The sequence below is a fragment of the Zootermopsis nevadensis genome, unplaced genomic scaffold (assembly GCF_977971745.1).
Source record: "Zootermopsis nevadensis isolate Lab colony 2312 unplaced genomic scaffold, Znev_1.0 Znev_ptg000001l, whole genome shotgun sequence".
Taxonomy (NCBI): Eukaryota; Metazoa; Arthropoda; class Insecta; order Blattodea; family Termopsidae; genus Zootermopsis; species Zootermopsis nevadensis.
The window spans coordinates 12,392,940-12,409,993 of record NW_028259133.1 but is presented as its reverse complement, the minus strand read 5'-3'; the positions used below and the strand labels follow the sequence as shown (position 1 = coordinate 12,409,993).

The 17,054-nt window shown below is 37.5% G+C and overlaps 3 protein-coding genes and 1 long non-coding RNA gene across 4 annotated transcripts in view; 1 reads left to right on the top strand and 3 right to left on the bottom strand.

The window, feature by feature from the left end:
- LOC110829932 (putative rRNA-processing protein EBP2 homolog) overlaps positions 1–17,054 on the bottom strand; it is a 146,406-nt gene that overhangs the window by 51,259 nt on the left and 78,093 nt on the right. The gene's annotated exons all lie outside the window — the stretch shown is intronic.
- LOC110829529 (uncharacterized) overlaps positions 1–17,054 on the bottom strand; it is a 475,337-nt gene that overhangs the window by 448,292 nt on the left and 9,991 nt on the right. The window lies entirely within an intron of this gene.
- LOC110829925 (uncharacterized) lies at positions 446–2,331 on the bottom strand. The gene has a single exon (XM_087348035.1). It carries the CDS (start codon positions 1,694–1,696, stop codon positions 446–448), a length of 1,251 nt encoding a protein of 416 aa, XP_087204161.1. The 5' UTR covers positions 1,697–2,331.
- On the top strand, positions 12,490–15,677 carry LOC147875202 (uncharacterized). Its single transcript, XR_015534892.1, has 2 exons — positions 12,490–13,029; positions 15,111–15,677. It is a non-coding gene; the product is annotated as an uncharacterized LOC147875202 (long non-coding RNA).

Here is a 17,054-nt window from a genome sequence, read left to right as displayed (position 1 = left end):
AATGTTGTGATGGGCAATTCCGTTTTTAAAACTACTTTCATATTTGATTTTGAAATTTGCGCTTTCTTCAGTCTCAGAATATCCACTGAAAAGACGTCAGTAATTAATTTCTGGATGTAGCGGAATATTAAGGTCGCATCACCAGTGAATGCTATTTCCAACAGTTTCTCATCTTATAAAAATATTGCTGAACGGTATAACCAAATTTATTTTCTCCTTGTAAACTGCCATAAAAAAGAGATGCTAACAATTAAACAGTTACTTTAATCACAAAATAAACTAGACCACTCGACACACAGCTGTTGTATCATGCAGTCATGTCAATCAATATACATTAATTAGCAGTATTGAATCTGCTGCTAAAAACATCTGTCATTCACACCTCGTAACGAACAAACAAACGCTTTACAGAAAAGTGAAATAAAAGGTCTTAAAACGGTATCAATTAAGAATTCCTCTTAGCCACTTTATCCTCCCACCAAAACTCATCTGGTTCAGGTTTACCAACAGCGCGTGTAATAATAAGAACCACGATAATTGCCGCGCAAATTGTGGATGCATAAATTCCAAAAATAACAACATTTTCTCTCAGAAGAGGTCCTGATCTAGTCATGTTTTCAATTTTTCCATTTTCGCCATCTTCTGTCGAGCTACTAACAGTTTCTGAAGTAGACGTAACACTATGACAAGGATCCTTCAAATCCGGGCATATCTTTCCTTTTAAATGCTCTGGAGTATCACAGTTTAACTTAATGTTATCACGTAATATTTGATACACACTCTCTGATGAGGAGCAGTCACAAAACAAAGGATTGTCTGTAAGATCAACAAAGGCTTTAGAATTTCGCAACAAATTCACTGACGTGTCATCCAGAGCTGATAAACAATTACCGCTCAAATCCAAGAGTTCCAGTTCAAAGTATTTAACTGAGATATGATGCGTAATGCTTAAAGGAAGATATTCTTTAAAATTAAAAGAATATATTTCGTTGTTAGCTAACAAAAGTGATTTAAGTTTCGTGTTGTTATAAAATATTCTTCCTTCAATTTGCCGAATTTTGTTTCCTGACAGATCAAGACATGAAAGATTAGACTGTTTCTGAAATGTGTCTGGATCTATTATTGTTAATCTGTTGTTCGCCAAACACAGAGATTCAAGAATATCATTGTTATGAAATGTTTCTGGCTCGATTGAAGAAATAATGTTGTTAGATAAATTCAAGTTCCGTAGATTTTCTAAGTTGCTGAAGATGGAATTATGGATTTCTGTTAAACTGTTATTTGTCAACCACAAAGATACCAGTTTCGGGTTAGTACTAAATGCTGTTGAATCAATAACATATATGTTATTTCTTGACAAATCCAAATCCTCAAGTTCTGAAAATTCGCTGAAAGCAAATTTTTTGATTTCAACAATGTTATTGCCAGAAAGATTAATAAACTGCGGGTAATATTTACTCCATTTTGAGAAGATTGAACCATTTAATAAACCAATTTTATTTCCAGAGAAGTGGAGTTTCGTTAGATTAGTTTTAATTTTCTCCTCTTCTGGTATTATTCCATCAATTAACAGATCCTTACATTCTGCCCCTGACTTACTTAGACACGTACAATTACTGGGGCAGTATTCTGTCCTCGCCTGTTTTACTGTCAAGCATAAGAACACAAACAAATAAACAATCACCACGCGCACCATTTCGAACTATGATTAAACTCATTCGTGCACTGTTATTTCTTCGTTTCGTAATTCTCTCCAGTTATTATCTTCGCCGTGAGATACCGCTATCATAACAACCTCTGATTACATTTATTTGAACATTCTTCACATAAAATCATTCGATATAAGGAATATGTGTCTTTTTTTACTGAATGGTACCTTATTAAACATACTGATAACCAGGAAGAAGACTGATTAGCCGAAGTCCGTTTACAACCAGCTCAAACGTCTGTAGGCTCTACATGAATGCTTTTTGCATGGTTTTGTGAAGTCCAGCAATTGAAGTTATTCCAGGCAAGTATGTTTATGACGAAAATAGAAACTCCTTTGAAGATTTCTGTCTTCTGGGTTGTTGCGCTGTGTAGTCTGGTCGATGTTAACCAACGTTTCAGAGGTCATACTGCCACCGTCATCAGGGCGATGAGTATGAAGATTTCTGTCTTCTGGGTTGTTTCGCTGTGTAGTGTGGTCGATGTTTACCAACGTTTCAGAGGTCCTACTGCCACCGTCATCAGGGCGATGAGTATGAAGATTTCTGTCTTCTGGGTTGTTGCGCTGTGTAGTCTGGTCGATGTTAACCAACGTTTCAGAGGTCATACTGCCTCCGTCATCAGGGCGATCACAGCACAAAAACCCAGAAGACAGAAATCTTCATATGCACCGCTGTGAAAACCTCAAATCATACAGCAACTCCGTTATTGTTATGACAATTACAATCGTCACATAAGGCCAGAACCTTCATAAACTCGCCTAAAACAGTGGCTAATGCACAAGCAGGCTTACTGAAACGATTAGTAGCATTCGCATATTTACGTCACTAACAAAAACGTTCTTGAAGATTCTGTGTTCATTTCGTGTCACTAGCGAATAAATTACATGCCTGTTTATACGAACTGAGACAACAAAATTTTACTTACGTTTAACCGTTTGAGAAGATAAAAACGAGACTACAAGCAAATAAACTAGGAAAAGAGTTGATCTGTCTGATAAGGGACACAGAAGATAATATATCCCTTTATAATGCAGATCGGGGCCACGGGGAAGAACAGGGTATCGGCTTTATTTCGTCTGCAATGTGTTGCGATCTAACGGGATCGGGTGAAATACCATTAACATACAGCACAGGGTCATGTCATGTCAGTCAGCGCCATTTTGTGGTTAGAATTTTTGAAATAATCACCCATGGTGGATTTTGCTCCTACATTTTACAATTTTTTCTCAACTTACAGTGAAGGTAAGATCTATTCATTATTCGTATCCACTTCGTTGAATGATCTATTCATTATTCATATCCATTTTATTGAAGGTGTTTTCTTGAAAGTCTTCAACACAATATTTTTATTTATTTTCATGATGTCATTTTTGGTGGGACAAACCTAATTTGAAAAAGTGGCGATGTCTATTCGCAGTCTATTGAAGGGTGGATCCGTTGTTCGCCTTGCTTGAAATGGGCCCAAAACTCATGTGCAGGTGTTCATAGTCACTTTTATATCCTACGTCATAATTATTAGATAATCTGTGTCTTCTTACAATTTTTTCAAACATATATTAACCAAACTCCGTCTTGCCCTGGTTACGGTGCAAAATGGGGCAAGTAACTTTCTTGTAAAGAAATTGATATTTTTTAAAAAAACTGTAACTCTTAGAACTAAACTAATAAATCATTATAAATCTCAAATAGACAAAAAATCCACACAAGGTTTCTCCATGTGTTTATCTTTATTATTGTCCCTTCCACATGCCTCCGAAGATTAAGTTCCCCGTTCTGCCATGGGCTCCCCTAACTTTTGTTTAAGGAAAGGATTTAAATTTCCTAACTTAAAATAGCGTCATATTTAGAACAATGTGCACATCATCAGGCATCTATTCACACGACAAAGCGCCGCCAACGCCGTGATAACCTCAAAATTTCACATAATTAATTATATATTCAGTAGAGGGATTTTCAAGTTTTATTCGTGGCCCAATTTTACAAGAACCAGCTCGTATTTAAAGAATCAGCATAATAAAAAAAACAAAGGAAATTATTAAAATATTTATGTTTCAATAGGCTACCAATTAAAGTAAATATTGCATGAAAGTGTAACATTCCAAGCAAATCACCTTCGTTGTCATTCACTACATTCCTTCTGGCGCCTTTGACTGCCCACACGCCGCTGTCAAATTTACGTCACAAACGTAACAGCTTCCAAACACTAGTTTTTCGTTCATTATTACATTTAAGGGCTTACGGTGAGTCATCGCTGATGGAAAGTAAGCTATTGTAGCGAAAATCTATTCGTAGAGAACTATCTGTTGAATTTGGAAGTGAATTAATGGGAAAGCGATTTAAACCGCAAGAACTTAAATCTATAAATGTAAGTGTACTGATCCGAAACTCCTTTCCCCCCAGATTCAAAAAAGGATTCTTTGCCAGTAAGAGTTCTTCCAGATTGTCGGTAAACACGAAAGTTTCTGGGTGTACAGATGTGATATTGTTTTCTCAGAGATCCAAGACTTTAAACATTCCTTGCCCGACAAACGTTCCATGTTCAATTGTCACTATTACATTGCAATTCAAATACAATGCTTCCAGACCTGTGATCTCAAGATACAAAATAGTGGAGTTTCTAAGACTTTCTATTCTGTTACCAGACGCATCAATAGTCTTCGTGTGTCTGTCGTATCCCGAGCGTGGTAGTTCAGACAGCCCAGATCCAGAGCAGTTAACCACTCTGTCTTTGTCTTCACATCTGAAAACACGACAGGATGCTAATATTGCTCTCGTAACCCACTCACGGACGGTAGAAGTACCCTTATTATATACACAAAAGATTCCTCAGGGCCCAATTAATAGTTCGCAAAAATTGATTGCAAAGTTCGTCTGGGCAAATGTGGTTTTCACCATTTCCTCGTCTACAACTATTAATGGGAATAAAAGCAAAACTTGGCATGTATGTACCCAAAACAAACAACTAGATTAGAAATATACCATGCATTTCACATCCGAGCACAATTTTTACATGACGTTTCTTCAATTATTGTTAAGTTCTAAACTCCTGTGCTTGTCTTTATGTTCATTTGATGACCCCATAAATCTCCTACTGACAGAGACGATCAAAAGTAGATATGACAACCTTCCATGTCACGTGGGTATTTTCACGAAATCTTGAGAAACCAACTTCCTTCCTACACTATTTATTTGTTCTACAACAGATGCGTTTCAGACCTCATGAGACCTTCATCAGTGTTATCATACCGACTAACTTCCGGCCATTTGAGTATTTAAAATCACTATGTTACAGTTCTAAAACTACCTTATCAATGTCATATTATGAAACCAAAATAACCAACAATCCATAGCAAATCCTTAAAATGTTAAAATATAATGTTATTGTAACTGCAATGTAATTCGGCATCCTTGTGCATGATATACAGTCGTGTTCTACACTCCTTATGTATTACTAAAATAACTATGTGTTGCTATGTACTGATTTTCTCCCACTATCGATATCGAGATCTAATTCTAAGTAGTGGAATGGCAACGCTGATGAAGGTCCCACGAGATCTTTAACGAGTCTGTTGTAGTGCAACATAAACTGCTTAGAAATGACTTTTGCACGATTTAGTACGAATAGTTACCTTACATTTCAGGGCAGATATAAATAATTTTTCATTGCGTTCCTCTAAATACAGGGTGAATCAAAATTATGTTTTCAAACTTTGTGTGCGTGTTCCAGAATCAAAAATAAGAAAAAAATATTCCTATGAATATGGGGTCGCAAATGTTTCATTTTCGAAATAATAGACAAAAATAACTTTCAATGAATTCACTTTATATCAAAGCGAATCCAGCTTCTAGCAAACATTTATTGTTGGCGACATGCTTATTGGTCCACACATGCTTCCATCACGTCTAAGAGGACCTTCATATCGGCGCTACTTAAGAAGACACTTGCCACGTCTCCTTGAATACAAGAAGACAAAAGTGGTTTATGCACGACAGAGCCCCAGCACACTTCTCCCATCGCGTCAGAGATCATCTGAATAAACAGTACCCTCAGCGATGGAATGGACGTGGAGGCCCAGTAGCATGGCCTCCGAGGTCACCGGACCTGACTCCATTGGACTTTTATCTGTGGGGTTACTTGAAGTTCGTCGTTTATGCAACACCCATAAACAATGAAGACGACCTCTGGGAACGTGTGCAGAAAGCATGCCAGATGATTCGAGGAAACTCAGGTGTGTACGAACGAATCCGTCAGTCTTGTGTACGTCGTGCTCGGGCATGTGTGAAGAAAGGAGGAGCAGCCTTTGTGAGCATCTGTTATAAAGAAATATTCCTGTCCTTACACTTGGCAGTAAAGGCGTACATTGAAAATTATTTTGGGCTATTATTTTGAAAAAAAGTGCATTTGCGACCACATGTCCATATGAACATTTTTTCTTATTTTTGATCCAGGAACACGCACACCATGTTTGTAAACATGCTTTTGACTCAGCCTGTATAAAACATTCAAAAAACGTATAAACGTTATACATTTAATTAATTACAACAGCGTAAATATTATGAGTACGGTTTCGCAGTTAATAAATGTTTCTAAGGGCGGAGCAACTCCCACTTTAACTGCGATAGCGGTAACACGGAATTGATTTCTGTTCTATGAATATAACGGTAGAAAATTTCGTTCGCCACCAAATTCACTGATATAAAATTTTAGAAACATAAATAGCGTTTGAAATAAAATGAGGCCTCATAAAATACGTGAAATCTGCAAACAGAATTTTATTCTTTTGTCAATGTGAGTACATCTGTCATAAATCAGACTCATCTGCAATCAGAAGGGAAACTCGGTAGAAAATATAGCCAGTAAGAGTAACTGAAATGTATGTTTCAGGTACATCTCTCTAAACAAATTAAAATTCGATTTAACCTTGTCTAAACAGCGTTCGACAACCACATTTTGTTTCTAGATAGACAGTAAAATTGTTTTCACAACGCAAATAAGATATAAAAATATGCAAAAAAACACTTACAAAGCAAACAAGATTAAGTAGATATATTATCACGGATGTTATCAATTCCTTAAAATAACAGCGTAGTTGGATTTACCAGAGACACTTGACTTCTGGATCGCACGTCTGTTGGGTTCTTGTACTTTGGCCGCCGTCCAAGGTTAAAATGCACACGACGTTTCGCAAACCGTATCCGATTTCGTCATCAGGTTTATGGGCAGGGGCAGTGATTGAGAATTTCGTTCGCACCCAACAGATTAGGAGCCACCGACCCATACACCGAAAGACGAAAACGGATACGGTTACCGAAACGTCGTGCACATTTTAACGTTGGACGATGGAAAAAGTCCAAAACCCCAACAAACCCTACTGTATCACACTATCGTCAGAAACCTGCAGAATCCAGTTCTAAATTGTTGCCCACTGTAATCTTCTAAATGTTCACGGACGTTTCAGGGGCAACAGATCGATGACTCATGAGGAAGCAAGCGCCTTTGAAACGTCAGTAAACTCCCACTAGACTATACGGCGCAACAACCCACAAGACAGCAAGACTTAAAATTCTTCAATAATTCATTCGTTCTTAGCATTGAATGTCATTTTTCACTCCAAACATGAGACTATAGCAAATGTCATTCGGGATGACTTCATCAAATTCCAAGATAGTTTTAAGATTTGTTCTGTTTTTGACACCTATATTCTTACACTTAAACATATATAACACAGCCGCAAACCTTCCGGTTATGAACTTAACAGAATCATAGAACATGTTCATATTTTTTAACGTTGATCTTTTTAGTTCTCTATAAGCATCGCACTTTTTCAAAATTACGATCCGTTACATCCAATTTTGGAATGAGCTCTACAAGTTTTCCTGGTATAGCACCAAGCACAGAATAGGATTTTATGTAAGCTATATTTATTTAACGATATTTATCTCTGTGAAATTAATGAATTTATCAACACATTAAACATGGCAGCCGGGATAGTTCAGTTGGAATAGTGACTAGCTATGGGTTCGCTCCCCGACGGGGACAGAGGATTTTTCCTCTAGCCTGTGTCCAGACCGGCTCTAGGGCCCACCCTGCCTTCTACTCAATGGGTATCGGCGTCGTTTCCCGGGGGTTAAGCGTGGCCGAGGCGTGATGCTGATCACTCACCGAGATCATGAATCAGTAGGAGATACACCGCCCCCTCAAACGACCTACGTGTCGTGTACCAGGACGGCTGAACTTTACTCTACATTCCTGAACAATCTTCACTTTCTTTAAAGATATGTCACGTTTCATCATTTCATCATCCTTATCATACAATCTTATCATTATATGAGCATCATACATATAACAGGTAAAGCCTTTAGACCACTTAGTTTCTCGATCATCTCATTCAAATGAAGTGGCATCAGTCTCCCCATGAACATTTCGTGTGGTTTTGCAGAGCTCAACAGAAAATGTCGAATTACAAGAAACATCTCATATTTACGCTCATCGTAACACAAGAATTCACAAGCGCAGTCAAGTGCCCAACGCCGTTCACCTGTCAGAGTGCACCAGAATCACCTAAGAAGATCTCTGTCATCTCTAAAAGGGCAGCACCAAACGAAATTCAACCTGACATCAACGTCCACACAAGAGCGCTAGATGCTTCATTCAACAGCATCACAGCGTTAAAGAACAACACGTTAGCTAAGAACTATATATTGGCGAAGGTACGTTCTCTCAATTTGTCGCATAATTTAATTGCTTCAATTGAAGTACTTGCATTCAGAGGTTTAACTCACCTAAATGAATTGGATTTATCAAACAACAAACTTACTACTCTACACTCATCGACGTTTAGTTATGCCAGGAACTTAACATGGCTCAGTCTCTCAAATAACAAAATGTTAAAGTTACCAGCGAACGGGCACTTCATAGAAACTCCAAATTTAAGGACTTTAGAATTGAGTTCCTGTAATTTAGCCCAAATATCCAACGATGCATTCTGGTGTGCGCCAAATCTTGAATACATTAGACTGGATAACAACAAATTTAAGACTCTGAATATCAGTGTATTTACAGAAATATTACCCGATCAACAGCTGACTAAAGGATGTTATGCTTCTACTACAACTCTCAATAAACTGGCGTATGTTAATATATCAGCAAACCCCTTTAAATGTGACTGTCAGTTTTATAAAATGAGAAAGTTACTCGAAAAAGTTAATATAAATTTTGAATTACAATCTTCATGTGACAATGCAAAATATGGCGTAAGTGACGACTGTGGTGATAAAGAAATAAACCAGCAAAATGAAACAACATCAGTGAAGTCAGAAGTAACCGTAAGTGTCGTCACAACAAATGGAACTACAGCAAAATGTGAACCAAAAACACAAAATGTTTCCGAAATTTCGATGAACGTGGCAGAAGATATTACAAAACCAACAGCTCCGGATGACCTGGACTTCCCTACACATTTGTCTCTTTATGTAATTAGCGGTCTGTTGTGTGCATTCATTGCCCTAAGTGTTGTTCTTCTTGTACTGCTTCGAAGAAAATACAGAAAAAACAATAGAGAAATTTTGCTTACTGCAAGTCGGTATCGAGATACAGATTGTGAAAGTGACGGTCTCGGTCATTATGAGTATGTTGGGAACGTTCCTTCAAACTGGACACCATTTGCAGTCCCACTGATAAGCAGCACTTCGAGGTCCAAGCTAACGACATAGACAGTTACGTCTTCCTGACAGAAGAGGGTTCGCTGAAACCACAGTTTTTAACCTGCAGCAAAGTTACTTCTAATTTTGCCATGTGATTCCATCTGATGATGGAGGAACTAAGCTCCTCTGAGAAGTCCATCAATTTCTATCCTACCACAGGGTGAAACATCCCTGAAGACAGCAATGTAGTGTGAAGATTTCTTTACGTATCCATTTTTATGGTTAGGATATTTCCTCTAGCCTCTGCGTCCAGAGCAGATATGTGGCACACCCCCATCTTATCCAATGGGGGGTCCTTTCCCGGGGGTTAAGCGCAGCTGGAGACTGACGCTAATCACCTACGCCAATCTTGTGGCAAGATCAACAGGAGTAATACTAACTCCACCTCAAGCACCGACAAGTTATATAGCGGGACAGCTTTAGTATTCTTTCTTGTGCTTTCTTTGTTTTTCGTGTCCGACCGTCAGTCCATCCTTGAAGAAGGAGGACCTCCGGCAAATCAGTAAACCACGGCGCTACGACGCAGAAAAAATCCACATTCAAAAATACCAGTTTGGTATTTGAAAATAGACACCACATACTGACCGAAGAACAAGTTGATAGTGATTCACGATTTGAGCGTTCGCCAAGAGAAATCACTGCCGAAACTAAATTAGCAAACTGTTGTGTATGTTTCACCAAGAACGGCTATAAATTTCCTGAAAATTCCACATATAAAATAAGAAACGTGCAAACATTCCAAAAAAAGACCTAGTTACGAAGGAAATATTTTTGCAAGTGTTCCATCAAATCAATGAATAAATATTTCACTTCACCCACATTTTCTACTCACAAAGCGTGTTTTATATGACCTGAAGATTTCACGCCAATAAATTCTTCACGGCCTACCAGCCGTACCTGAGGACGAGGACGAAGATGGTTCTCGAAACGTTGGTGTTTTCTTCATTAAAGTAGAAACTTCAAAAGTAAAATCCAGCTCCATGTATGATGATCCCACGAGGACTTTAAGGAATCTGTTGTATAAGAAAAATACCCGCGCAGAACTGAGTTTTGTATGATTTCATACGAATGGATACGTTAGTCTTAAGTGCAGATATAAATATTTCTACATTGCATTCCTCTGAGTACAAACCACACAATAAGACAATTCGTGTGAACGTTATACACCTAAATAATTATTACAACGTTAATTTTATGAGTACGCTTTCGCAGTTAATAAAGGTTTATAATGGCGGAGCTACTCAAACTTTAACTGAAATAACTGTAACATGGAATTGATTTTTATTTTATATATAGAAAATTTCGTTCAAAACCAAATTCACTGATAATAAATTTTAGAAACATAAATACCGTTTGAAAGAAAGTGAGGCCTCATAAAATACGTGAAATCTGCAAACAGGACTTTATTCTCTTGTCAATGTGAGTATATCTGTCATAAATCAGACTCATCTGCAATCAGAAGGGCAACATAAACACTCGGTAAAGAATATACAGTAAGAGTAACTCAAAATTATGTTTCAGGTACATTATTTGGATTTTCTAAACAAATCAAAATTAGATTTCAATCAGTCTACACAGCGTTCATCAACCAAACATCAATTCTAGATGCACAGTAAAAGTGTATTCACAACGCAATTAAGATATAAGTAAATATCTTGAAAAACAGACAAAGAGCAAAAAGATTAAATCCTTAAATTACCACGGAACCTTATCAATTCTTTAAGATAACGTAGTTGGATAAAAACAGATAAACTTGTCTTCTGGATTGACCGGTTTGTTCCCTTCATGTATTTTGACCGTCGTCCAAGGTTAAAATGCACACGACGTTTCGCAAAACCGGATCCGTTTTCGAAACGTCGTGACCATTTTACTGTTCGACGATGGATAAAGTCCAAAAACAAAAAAAATCCTGCTGTATCACACCATCGTCTGAACCCTACAAAATCCAATTCTGAATTGTTGCCCACTGTAAACGTCTAAATGTTCACGAACGTTTCAGTGGCAACAGATCGATTACTCATGGAACTGATGGTGGAGGCAGCAAGCACCTGTGAAATGTCGGTAATTCTGAAAGCCGATTCTACACTTGGTGGTATACCACGAAATCTTCCATAACTTTTAACCCTAACAGACATTCCTTTAATTCCTTATAAAAAGAATCATGACAAAAAATAAAGTTTTGCCACGAATAAATATTGATCACCGCCTGTAATTTTACATTGTATAACAGGAAGTAACGAATAGTAACGTAATCGTCGACAGAAATTTGAAATTGAAGGATCTAAGGTCGGAGTCCGGCCGGTGGAACTCGGACATACCAGGGCCCGTGGTCATGATGCGGGAGAAATATGTCCTCGCCTGAAGATGGAGGCAGCAAGGACATCTGAAACGTCGGTAAAGTCCCAAAAGACTATACGGCGCAAAAAACCACAAGACAGCAATCTTCAAACTTAAAACTTCAATAATTCATTCGTTCTTAATATTGTACGACATTATTTTCTCCAAACATGACACTATAATTAATTTTCATTCGGAATATTTTCATTAAATCCTAAGACAGTTTTAAGATTTGTTTTGACTTTGACAGCTACATTCTTACACTTAAACACATAACACAGCCAAAAACCTTCCGGTTATGAAATTAACAAAATCATACAGCATATCCATATTTTTTAACGTTGATCTTTTTAGTGCTCTATAAGCATCGCAACTTTTTCAAAATTTCTATCCGTTACACCCAATTTTGGAATGAGCTCTACAAGTTTTCCTGGTATAGCACCAAACACAGAAAAGGCTTTTATGTAAGCTATATTTATTTAACGATATTTCTCTCTGTGCAATTAATGAATTTATCAACACATTAAACATGGGAGCCGGGATAATTGAGTTGGAATAATGACTAGCAATGGTTTTCATCCCCGACGGGGGCTGAGGATTTTTCCTCTAGCCTCTGGGTCCAGACCGGCTCTAGGGCCCACCCAGCCTTCTACTCAATGGATATCGGTGTTGTTTTCCGGAGGTAAAGCGCGGCCGAGGCGTGATGCTGATCACTCACCCGTATCTAGTGCCGAGATCATGAATCAGTAGGAGATACACCGCCCCCTCAAACGACCTACGTGCCGTGTAGCAGGTCGGCTGAACTTTAATCTACTTTCCTGAACAATCTTCACTTTCTTTAAAGATATGTCACGTTTCATCATTTCATCATCCTTATCATACAATCTTATCATTATATGAGCATCATACATATAACAGGTAAAGCCTTTAGAACACTTAGTTTCTCGATCATCTCATTCAAATGAGGTGACATCAGTCTCCCCACGAACATTTCGTGTGGTTTTGCAGAGCTCAACAGAAAATGTCGAATTACAAGAAACATCTCATATTTACGCTCATCGTAACACAAGAATTCACAAGCGCAGTCAAGTGCCCAACGCCGTTCACCTGTCAGAGTGCACCAGAATCACCTAAGAAGATCTCTGTCATCTCCAAAAGGGCAGCACCAAACGAAGTTCAACATGACATCAACGTCCACACAACAGCGCTAGATGCTTCATTCAACAGCATCACAGCGTTAAAGAATAATACCTTAGCTAGGAACTGTCTTCTGGTGAAGGTACGTTCTCTCAATTTCTCGCATAATTTAATTGCTTCAATTGAAGTGCTTGCATTCAGAGGTTTAACTCACCTAAGTAAATTGGATTTATCAAACAACAAACTTACTACTCTACACCCATCGACGTTTAGTTATGCCAGGAACTTAACATGGCTCAGTCTCTCAAATAACAAAATGTTAAAGTTGCCAGCGAACGGGCACTTCATAGAAACTCCAAATTTAAGGACTTTAGAATTGAGTTCCTGTAATTTAGCCCAAATATCCAACGATGCATTCTGGTGTGCGCCAAATCTTGAATACATTAGATTGGATAACAACAAATTTAAAACTCTGAATATCAGTGTATTTACAGAAATATTACCCGATCAACAGCTGACTAAAGGATGTTATGCTTCTGGTAGAATTCTGAACAAACTGGCGTATGTTAATATATCAGCAAACCCCTTTAAATGTGACTGTCAAGTTTTATAAAATGAGAAAGTTACTCGAAAAAGTTAATACAAAATGTGAATTACAATCTTCATGTGACAATGCAAAATACGACATAAATAACGACTGTGGTGATAAAGAAATAAACCAGCAAAATGAAACAACATCAGTGAAGTCAGAAGTAACCGTAAGTTTCGTCACAACAAATGGAACAGAAAATTATTCAGCAAGTAGCGTAATTAAGCTTACATCAGCTCCGTTAATACCAACTGAAGAACAACACAGGCTAAATATATCAAAATTATCGAGAACAACAGCAAAAAGTGATCTAAAAACACAAAATGTTTCCGAAATTTCGATGAACGTGGCAGAAGATATTACAGAAGCAACAGCTCCGGATGACCTTGACTTCACTACACATTCGTCTCTTTATGTAATTAGCGGTCTGTTGTGTGGATTCATTGTTCTTCTTGTACTGCTTCTAAGACAATGCAACAAAAACAATAGAGAAATTTTGCCTAATGCAAGTCGGTATCAAGATACAGATTGTGAAAGTGACAATCTCGTCGGGAACGATCCTTCAAACTAGACACCATTTGCAGGCCCAGTGATACAGGCAAATCTCGGTTTACGAACTTTCGCTGTAACGAACGTCACAATTCATTTAAAATTTCTTAAAGTCGCCAATAGATAGAGTTCCTTACAAAACGAAATGCCCAACGTATAGTGGACATAATTGTAAGATTTAAATAAACTTTTAAAAAAGTATTTATTACAACAATTATCAGAAATTTATTATATGATAATTATACTGGACTGTTCTTGCTTAATAAAACTAATATAAAAAGTAAAGAACGTTGGTTTACATGCCACGGCGCGTAGAATGTTTTCTCGTGGGAAAGTAAGAGAAAGCACACAGTCTTAATTTAAAGTATCCTAGTGCGTAGTGATTAAGCTAATTACTTAAATCCGTTTACACGACAATTCCTGCTTTCCTTTTTATCCATTCTTTTCACTACATGTTTCGGTCTATAATAAGACCGTTTTCAGGTGGTTCTATAATTTTTCAAGAATAAATTCTCAGGTCAATAGGCTTGAATAAATGTTACCAAAAACGAATTGTTTTCTTAGTATAAGTAGTATTACCATATAATAATAAAAACCATTACTACTTTTTGTTATAATTATTACATATTTGAGCATGTAAAGCACAACTGAAGTGTTAAGTCTAACGCTTACGTTGCACAGCAATTACCTTAGTTGCAGTACAAACTTTAGAGCTTATGTAAACAGAGAATGAAAAATTGTTTTCATTAAAATCTCAATTACTGTAAATATCTATAATAATCAAAAACAACAATGATTACGTAAACAAATTACTGCACCTGTAATAATTCAATTCAATTCAATTCATTTATTTGAGTGCTTGGCAACAGCAAATAATAATAAAGAAATAATGATAATAAATTAACACAATTTTCTTTTATAATCCACATTAAATGTTAGGCTCTTCATCAAGAAGGCGAAGAATCCACGCACAAAATAAGACAAGTGCATTCGTTGCAACAAAAGGCCAAGTTACGAAGGAAAATTTTTGCAACTCGTCTATCCAACCAGTGAATGAAATTTCACTTGATTCATATTTTTTTCAGACTTCTGTATGATCTGAAGCTTTCACGGCGACTAAGCAAAATAAATTCTTCTCGGCCTACCAGCCGTGCCTGAGGACGAGGGCGAAGATGGTTCTCCAAACGATGGTGTTTTCTTCATTAAGCCAACTTACACGGCTGATAGCCCGAGAATAATTTATTATAAACCTTGTTTTAATTTACCACCACAAGAGTCTTCAGCAGGACACTCCGTACAACCAGTTCACACTCTTAAGACTGTCCTATTTCCTGATGTATATTTTGAGGACATTCTTCTAACTAGCAAAAGCTCTACGGACGGATGGACGGGCAACGCCTCAAAAGACGCTTTGCATGGTCCCTTCGCTCTGATAAGGGCGCATTAAATCGATCACTTTCAGCTGCATAGCACGTCTCAATTTTGCACAGAAGCAACATATCGATGGCCCAGATATTTCTTCATAATCCTAATAAATGTATTTCATTACGAAACTTATTTACTTTCAGTAGAAAGTACGAAAGTAAAATCCTGTTCCATGAAATGTTTTTGGACGCCTTCATTTAGAGAATATACGCCATACAAATAAACAACTTTCTATTCATTTATACTAGTGGTAATATTACAAATATTAATAATATTTGGTGCTTTGTGTAACATATGTACGCAGAACTACAAGGTAAGAAATGTGTTAAGTTAAGTTAGAGAAGGTAAGTGAAGTAAAACAGATCAGAACATTTCATGCCATACCATGGACTTCGAAACCTCCGATTCTGTGCACCAAACAATGAAGATAAACGTCATTAAACTCGTTATTATAAACACAGGAAAATAATTTACATAAAACATAAATAACTCATATAAAACACTAAAGAATCCATGGATAGATATAATACGCAAAGAACAGGAAGGCCTCTTTATACAATTGCTATGCCTAAAACAAATTTGATGGTTCCAACATGATTTAATAAATACAACACTAACAGAAGCAATACACTACGGAATGTCCAAATCTGGAGTTCAATTTTGAACGCCTTTCAATATGTGGGCCTAGCCTATATTAGGTTTATCGCCATTTAACCAGGTTCTTTTGGAACGAAAATGGAATTCCTCCTTTAAGGTCCTTCTCTAAGTAACGTCATAAATTTTTTTATAAAAATTATATCAACACACAGTAAATTAATTTTTTTTTCACATTACTGAACTTTAAAATCTTTTCTCATTTTCCTGCCCAGAGGTGCATATCTATGAACAAGAAGAAACATTTATAATTTATCCGTCATCACATTTAGATTATTGTAATTCCTACTTACATCTGACAAGAACTGCTCCTGACCACAAAATTAAATTAAATCCGTGGCGTAACAGCTTCAGAGAGCCAAAGCCGACTAGCTTGACTTCTGGCCTCAAGTTCACATGCCTAAGCAGAGGTGAACGATCATCCAACCAGATACAGAGTGACGTGTGGTCAGCACGACGAACCCCCAGCCATTGCTAGCTTTCCTGACCGGATTACGCTACTTATCGTAGCTCCCCAATTTCCTCACGATGCTGGGTTGGCACCGGTCCCCTACACGGTCGAAAGCTCATGAGAAAATTTCTTCTCCCCCGAGACTCGAACCAGCGCGCATTCCGTATCGCCGGTCCGAAGCATGATGCCTCAACCCGCGCGACTACGGCGCGGGACCCTGACCACATAATATAACTGCATTTATCAACTACTCACATAGCTTCAATTTATGTTTCTGCATAAAAATATCTTTCACAGGATTCACACGGATATTTCGTCTCACCCAGCACTTTCAACTTCTTCCTCAGGTCCACATTTTCAAGGCTAGACAATATCAATACGAGGTGCGATCGGAAAGTTTCAAGACTGCGCCTATAAAAACCCGTACACTTATCTCAGGTATTAAATTCATCCATCACCCTCGAAGTAGTTCCCCTGGGAGTGAACACAACGATCCCAG